The sequence below is a fragment of the Euphorbia lathyris genome, chromosome 5 (assembly GCF_963576675.1).
Source record: "Euphorbia lathyris chromosome 5, ddEupLath1.1, whole genome shotgun sequence".
In the NCBI taxonomy this organism is placed as follows: Eukaryota; Viridiplantae; Streptophyta; class Magnoliopsida; order Malpighiales; family Euphorbiaceae; genus Euphorbia; species Euphorbia lathyris.
Window position 1 is genome coordinate 84,751,227 of NC_088914.1, and position 8,630 is coordinate 84,759,856.

Below are 8,630 nucleotides of genomic sequence, written 5' to 3' on the forward strand. Positions count from 1 at the left end.
TGCCTAGAAAATTTTCAAAAAAATCCAAAAAATGTAAAACATTATTCTAAGAAACTTTAATTCTTAGGTCGAAGCGGGATTTCTTACGGTTTAGTCCCAATAAATTTTTTTTCTTAATTTTTTCCATTTTACATGCTTCAACAATTTGTTGGGTCAAAACTGTAAGGAATCTCACTTTAAGCCAAGAACTAAAGTTTCTTAAAATGATGTTTTAAATGTTTTGGAATTTTTTGATAATTTTCTGAACACGTTTTTTATCCTACTTATATTGTTCCAAATCAGTGTACCATTTGTTCCAACATAATACTTATATTGTTCCAACAGAAAATTGTTTTATTTCTTTTCTTTAAAATACATTTTTCCGATATTTCTAACCTCGTTTTTCGAAAAATTTTATACTATTAGACTCGTCTAAATTAGACGGCCATTTTAAGATCCCTGAAGTTCAAGTAAAAAAAATTCCGATGAACGGAATCCGGGTGGGCGTTTTTTGGCGAGAAAAAAAAGTGCCCAAAAAATTCTCAAAAAATTCCAGAAAATGTAAAACATTATTCTAAGAAATTTTAATTTTGGGTCGAAGCGGGATTTCTTACGGTTTAATCCCAATAAAACTTGTTCCTTAATTTTATCCATTTTACATGCTTCAACAATTTATCGGGTCAAAACTATAAGGAATCTCGCTTTGAGCCAAGAATTAAAGTTTCTTAAAATGATGTTTTACATGTTTTCGAATTTTTTGATAATTTTCTAGGTACATTTTTTATCCTACTTACATTGTTCCAAATCAGTGTACCATTGTTCCAAATCAGTGTACCATTGTTCCAAATCAGTGTACCATTTGTTCCAACATAATACTTATATTGTTCCAACAGAAAAATGTTTTATTTCTTTTCTTTAAAATATATTTTTCCGATATTTCTAACCTCGTTTTTTGAAATTTTTTATACTATTAGACTCGTCTAAATTAGACGGTCATTTTAAGATCCCTGAATCTCAAGTAAAAAAAAATTCCGGTTAACGAAATCCGGGTGGGCGTTTTTTGGCGAGAAACAACGTACCTAGAAAATTCTCAAAAAATTCCAGAAAACTTAAAACATTATTTTAAGAAACTTTAATTCTTGGGTCAAAGTAATATTTCTTACGGTTTTGACTCAATAAATTGTTGAAGGATGTAAAATGGATAAAATTAAGGAAAAAGTTTTATTGAGACTAAACCGTAAGAATCCTACTTCGACTCAAGAATTAAAGTTTATCCAAATAATGTTTTACATTTTTTGGAATTGTTTGAGAATTTTTTGGGCACTTTCGGGTTTTTTTTATCGGAAAACGCCAATCTAACCGCCGGATTCTGTCGATTTGGGACTAAACCGTAAGGAATCTCATTTTGAGTCAAGAATTAAAGTTTCTCAGAATAATGTTTTACATTTTTTGAAATTTTTTAAGAATTTTCTGGACATTTTTTTCTCACAGAAAAACAGATCGCCGGATTCCATTCACCGGAAATTTTTTTACCCGAGCTTCTGGGATCTTAAAATGACCGTCTAATTAAGACGAGTCCAACGGTATAAAAGTTTTTAAAAAACGAGGTTAGAAAAGTCGAAAAAATGCATTTTAAAGAAAAGAAATAAAACAATTTTCTCTTTCTTTTTATTTACAAATTTACCATATTCCCCTGATTAATTACAAAATTGGTTCTTATCCCACAATAAGACTTCTCACACTATAAGCAATGTGTCACACCTGATCTCTCCTATATATATATATACCCACATAATTTAAAATTAACCCATAAAATTACTAATGTTAAGGATAAGGGGTAATAAATTGGGAGAAATTAAGAATAAAGGGTACTAATAAAATAAATTAAAATTTGGTAGATATTGACTCTGCATAAAATGTATTTATTTTCCCGGAAAATCCTCGACGAAGGCAACAACATGGATCGGCCTTTCCTCAGAAGCTAGCAGTTTACTGGTTGCATGAAATTGAATTAAGGTCTCTTTCGATTGAAAGCGTTTCTTGTCGAAATTCTCTATCAAATCTCCGTTCTACTTTATTCCTGTTGAGGTAAAGCTTCCTTTTATTATCTGTTCCTTGATTTTCAATTCGGCCCTTTTCATACTGTAATTGGAGCAGATTCCTCTTCCGCGTTTTCTCGTTTAGGGTTTTCGATCGACTTAGGGTTACGTTACGTATTCATGATATTGGTTAACGTTCGCTGTTGTTGTTATTACTGTATGTTAATTTTCATGTCTTATTTGGGCTTCTTTGGAGATGTAGACAATGCTAAGAATTTTTTCTTTTTCCTCACAGATTCTGCAGTTTCTCAAATGCTGTGAATGTTGAAAATTGACCTTTAGTTTTGATATTGAAGTATATGATTACTGGTTTTGTTTAGACTTCAATGGAGGGAGGAGGGCCAGTGCGGAAAGGTATAAAGACAAAATGTTCATCTACCTCGCACAGTCTCATGCTAGACAATGCAAAAAACCGAATAGATGATCTTCAAGATCGGTTCTCTAACCTTCAAGCTGCAAGAATGGAAGGTCGTTTTGGTGACATTAACATATTGGAAGAGCAGGTGTACCAGAGTCTTCGTGAGTGGAGAGCTGAGCTCGAAGCCCCATCTCCGGCCTCTTCTTTACTTGTGAGTGTTTCTGAAAACATGAGTATTTGTTTGTGTTATCTGGTTGGTTAAAATTCTGATAAAGTATTCACTTATGAACATTTGTTAGGGTGGCAGCCTTGGAACTTTCTCGGGTGAAATAGTCCGCCTTTTGCAATTATGCGATGAGGAAGATGATGCCACAAGTGCATTGGCAGAGCAGCCAGTTGCGAAACCTGAGCCTAATGTACAGAGTCTAAGTATTGACGACTATGCAACATTTGGAAATGTGAGATTCTTTATCTTTTAAGCTGTTGTTGTTCATGTATATGTAGTATAACTTAGTACATTCTATTTTTCGTTAGGAATAGAGTTTTTGCTAATTACTCATGAGATACGAATACGATATTTAATGTTGTTAAAAGGTGGAATAGGAGAAATGGACAACGTGAGGGAAATAACTTTTACGTCAACGAAATGTGACATCTAATATTTCATTTTCATTTAAGCACCTTATTGGTCACGACTGTATCCTGAGATTCCCGACTTTTAAATTTTTTAATAGCCGCAGTCTTGTTTAATGACTTGATTAAGTATGAATCCATATACCTGAGGCTGAGTCTAAGTATCAATGATTATGCAACATTTGGAAATGTGAGATATTCTTTTTTAAGTTGCTGTTCATGTACATGTAGGATACCTAAGTACATTCTGTTTTTCGTTAAGAATAAAGCCTTTGCTAATTACTCACGAGATACGATATTTAATGTTGTTGAAAGGTAGAATGGGAGAAACGGACAAGAGGAAAATAACTTTTACGTCAACGCAATATGAAATCTAATATTTCATTTTCATTTAAGCACCTTATTGGTTGCGACTGTATCCCAAGATTCCCGAGTTTTAAAATTGTTAATAACCGCAGTCTTATTTAATGACTTGATTAAGTATGAATCCATATACCTTAATTTACGTGAGATTCGATCATTCTGTTCACATGCATATTGAGTCATTTGAAGAGTATATAGTATATCCGACGATGACATTCTTCTGAAGTCTATTTGGTGAAACCAAATTAGAATATTTTTCATAAGCCTCATTAATAGATTTCCTTGTTTTGCCAGTTTCCAAAGAAAAATTAATATCTTTAATTATATGGCTTACCATAGTTCAAGCTCATGTTTTATATTGGAATCAAGGCTAAAAAGAAGAGAATCTCCAAAAGTGGATTGGAGATATAGTTAAGCATTATTCTTTTTTTTTTTAAGGATATGTATCATAGTTATTAATGGTGTGCGTGAGGCGCACCTTTGTGCATCAAAGCACAGAGATCAGACCCGATCATTCTGTTCACATGCATACTAAGTCATTCGAAGGGTATATAGTATTTCCAACGATGACATTCTTCTGAAGTCTATTGGATGAAACCGATTTAGAATATTTTTCATAAGCCTCATAAATAGTTCTTCCTTGTTTTGCCAGTTTCGGAAGAAAAATTAATATCTTTAATTATATGGCTTATCATAGTTCAAGCTCATGTTTTATATTGGAATCAAGGCTACAAGAAGAGAATCTCCAAAAGTGGATTGGAGACATAGTTAAGCATTATTTTATTTTATTTTAAAGGATATGTATCATAGTTATTAATGGCGCACGTGAGCCGCACGTTTTGTGCGTCAAAGCACAGAGATCAGACCCGATCATTCTGTTCACATGCATATTAAGTCATTTGAAGGGTATATAGTATTCCAACGATGACATTCTTCTGAAGTCTATTGGATGAAACCGATTTAGAATATTTTTCATAAGCCTCATAAATAGTTCTTCCTTGTTTTGCCAGTTTCGAAGAAAGATTAATATTTTCAGTTATGTCTTATCATAGTTCAAGCTCATGTTTTATATGTGAATCAAGGCTAACAAGAAGAGAATCTCCAAAAGTGGATTGGAGACATCGTTAAGCATTATTCTTTTCTTTAAAAGGATATGTATCATAGTTATTAATGGCGCGTGTGAGGTGCACCTGTGTGTGTCAAAGCACAGAGATCAGAGGCACGCCATGACGCGCCTCTGTGGCATATGTGTATTTAGGGTTTTTAATAGTGTTTTAATGTAGGTTTAATTGTTTACCCTTGGATTAGACAGATCTAAGGGTCCAAAATAAACAAAAAACAAAGAAAGTAAACAAAAGATACACGTTTGAATTGGAAGAGTAAGAGACAGTTGCACACAACTGACAACACAATGATGTAAAGAGAGAAAAAGGCAGGGAAAAAGAAACAAAACATATGTAAATAAGCAGCCAGGGGAGAATTGTTGAACTTTGAAGAACAAAAATACAAACTATTTCAAGAGCAGCCTCTCCTCTTTCTCTGTTTATGTTCTTGACTTTTTTGTTCTAGTATTCTCTGCAATTCTGTTCTGTTCTCTTTTCTATTTTTTCCCCCTCTTCTATTGAGTTGTCGCCTATTAGTACCCTATTCTAACTCTTCTGTTTTGTTCTCCTATTCTTCTATCTATCTAATGAACTTCCAGTTCTGTTTACTGGTTCAAGTGCTCTGTGCTCTGATTCTAAATTGATATTTGGTTTATTCCACTATGTTTAGTATTTATAACATATCGATCTAGAATTTATAATTTCTTATAATTTAAATATTATCATTTATAGTTTTATAAATTTTGTTTTTGTTAATGCACCTTTTGTCGCTTTGGCGAGCGCCATGGCTCCAGGACCCCTTTGCGCCATGTGCCTTTAATCACTATGATATGCATGTAAATTAGATTCCCGTTGATAAAGAAAAGTCAAGCTTGATGGAATTTATGATACATAAACAGACCAGATTTTTGTGCATGATTTATGTTTTCTAATATTTTATTTTATTTTATGTTCTTACGGAGGGCGAGCCTTGGCGCAACGGTAAACGTTGTTGTCGTGTGACCAAGAGGTCACGGGTTCGAGTCTTAGGAGCGGCCTCTTGCCAAATAAATTGGTAGGGGAAGGCTTGCCCCCAGTACGGTGGGACCCCTCCCCGGACCCTCGCTCAGCGGGGATGCGTAGTGCGACCGGGCCGTCCTTTTTTTTTAAGTTCTTACGCATGATTACATCATCACCAAATATTTCTGTTCATTCTTCATTAGCAAAATAGGCCATTTTATATACCGTTGTTGAGCTGTATAGCTTTGCCTTAATGATAATCTGTACATGCTGATGATGGATAATATTCACACTTTTCAGGAATACTTACCGAATAGTGACACACAGATCCATAGTTTTCAAGGCTTTGATCAATCCAACAACTCCTTGTTAGCCTTGCATAATCCAGTGGTTAGCATCTCTGAAATGAGTGCATTTTTGGACAGTCATCAGTTCATTTCGGATGAAGGATTCAAGCATGGGAACGGTATTGGTTCGAATGATGCTAAAGAGTTTGTGAACACTCCTGAGACAAAAAATCTACCTATCAGTCCACCCCGTTCTGCTTTCATGGGGCCAAAATGTGCACTCTGGGACTGCACTCAGTTCATTTCAGATGGAGGATTCGAGCATGGGAATGGTATTGGTTCGACTGATGCTAAAGAGTTTGAGAACACTCCTGAGACAAAAAATCTACCTATCAGTCCACCCCCTTCTGCTTTCATGGGGCCAAAATGTGCACTCTGGGACTGCACCAGGCCTGCTCAAGGATCTGAATGGTTTGAAAACTATTGCAGCAGCTTTCATGCTAGTCTGGCTTTGAATGAAGGTCCACCTGGTATGAACCCGGTTGTGCGCCCCATGGGCATTGGTTTGAAGGATAACTTATTGTTTACTGCTCTTAGTTCAAAGGCCCAGGGTAAAAATGTTGGTATTCCTCAATGTGAAGGGGCTGCTAGTACAAAATCTCCGTGGAATGCTACTGGTAAGTCTATCTTAGTACTATGATTCTTTTTGTTGAATTTGCTAGGTTCTGTAGTCATATTGTTTCTTTTGAGCAATGCCAGGCAAAAGATAAAATTTGGGCTTAACACACATCCAACCCCTACAACTTGCACTCTAACACCTAATGACCCCTAAGCTTTCAAAACAGCCTTTCTGCCACCTCAACTTGCTTGAAACGATTTTTTCGCCACCTCAACTTGCTTAAAATGACCTTTCTGCAACCTCAACTTGCTTAAAATAACCTTTCTTCCACCTCAACTTTCTTAAACTGCCAGTGGCACGGAGGGTGTGTGTTACTGTCACGTGGAAATAAGGGGCTAGCCATGGAATTTTAAGCAAGTTGAGGGGGCAAAAGGGTTATTTTGAAAGTTTAGGAGACATTCGGTGTTTGGGTGCAAGTTGGGGGTTTAGATTATATATGTATTAAGCCCAAAATTTGGCTCCTAAACTTAACACAAATTGTCATTATGACCCCTGTACGTCAACTTTGGCACATTTGACCCTTGTATTTTGATTTTTCTCAAATTTTACCATTATTAGACAGTCCATTAGCATTGTATCACACACATTGTGGTCAAACTGTGTTCTCCAATGGAAAAGCATGCATTTTGGAACCATCAATCAAGGGTCAGATTTTGCCAACAAAAAATAAAGGGGGAAAACGTACCTGAACTGAAATAGAGGGGGCTTAAGTGAAAATTTGTGACAATTAGAGGGACCAAATGTGCCAAAATTAAAGTACAGGGGCCGACATGACAAATTGTGCCAAATACGTGTGCCAAATTTTAACTTTTTCCAGCAATGCTTTAAATTCATTATTGAACTATTGTCTTGTAAGATTGCTGAGTGAGAGATGTAGTTTGATGTGTTTCAGATTCGTGTGTGGAATCTGACCTACTACATTGATTTATTCTGACAGAGCGAGCTATAATACTCTTTTGGCCTGTCTAATTCACTGCCTTTACGTATTGCAGAGCTATTTGATCTTTCGTTGCTTAATTGTGAAACAATTAGAGAATGGCTATTTTTCGATAAGCCCAGAAGGGCCTTTGAAAGTGGAAATAGGAAGCAAAGGTCATTGCCAGACTACAATGGACGTGGTTGGCATGAATCCAGGAAACAACTGATGAAAGAATTTGGGGGGCATAAAAGATCCTATTATATGGACCCACAGCCTCCAGGGTGTCATGATTGGCATTTATACGAGTACGAGATCAGCAGCCATGATGCTTGTGCACTGTATAGATTGGAACTAAAGCTTGTCGATGAAAAGAAGACACCGAGAGGGAAAGTCACGAAGGATTCGCTTGCTGACTTGCAGAAGAAGATGGGAAGGCTCACTGCTGAGGTTACAGCAGATGGCAGTCCCCGTATTAAGAGCAGTCCTAGCAGTTCGGAGAAGCTTGAAAAAGCTGATAGGTCTTTGAGCAATGACTCCACAAAATGATATGAGATTGATGATCGCGTTAAAAGTAGTTGAGCTGCTGACCGAGTCATATGTCCATGATTTTCTCCTTTCTGGACATCAATGGCTCATGTGAACATATATCTTGTCTTGTTGGGAGCATGTTCTGCATTATAAACTACAGGGATTTTGCGGTAAACTTGTAAGTAGGTTACAGGTTAGTCATGAATGTTCGGTTCAGGTAACTTTAATTTCGATAGGTAAGTCCAGATATAAATAGGTGAACACCGGAAATGGTTTATGTACAGTGGAAGATACCAACAATGGTACATATTTGACAATCTGGTAAAATATTCATGCATACTGACTTGTCTGTAGCATATTTGAATGCTAATGTTCCGTTACTGTTCTGGAATAGAAAAGCCGAAAATACATCATTCATGTTATGCGGATGGGCATAAATAGAGTCGCAGAGAAGCATGGGAGAGTGAAGAATTTCTCCTATTTGGCAGGGCTCAACCCTGTTAGTTGAGTTCTTATATTAAGTACCCGGTTTTCCATGTCACTCGGAAGACCCTCAGTTTACATTTGGACACGTGTATTGTGGTTCTACTTAATAATTAAAATAGTGAGACCTCTTATAATATATGTGAGTTCATGCTATACGTGTCAAAATATGTATGGGCAATGGAGAACGGGGTGTTTGT

The 8,630-nt window shown here is 36.1% G+C and overlaps 1 protein-coding gene across 2 annotated transcripts; it reads left to right on the plus strand.

The window, feature by feature from the left end:
- Positions 1 to 1,887: 1,887 nt before the first annotated feature.
- On the plus strand, positions 1,888 to 8,369 carry LOC136230415 (transcription factor VOZ1-like). 2 transcript variants are annotated; one of them, XM_066019480.1, is made up of 5 exons: positions 1,888 to 2,067; positions 2,314 to 2,647; positions 2,736 to 2,894; positions 5,835 to 6,498; positions 7,493 to 8,369. In XM_066019480.1, exons 2-5 carry the CDS (start codon positions 2,405 to 2,407, stop codon positions 7,963 to 7,965), a joined length of 1,539 nt encoding a protein of 512 aa, XP_065875552.1. In that variant the 5' UTR covers positions 1,888 to 2,067; positions 2,314 to 2,404; the 3' UTR covers positions 7,966 to 8,369. The 2 variants fall into 2 exon arrangements, with proteins under 2 accessions (XP_065875552.1, XP_065875553.1); XM_066019481.1 differs by having other exon boundaries at positions 2,399 to 2,647.
- Positions 8,370 to 8,630: the final 261 nt, after the last annotated feature.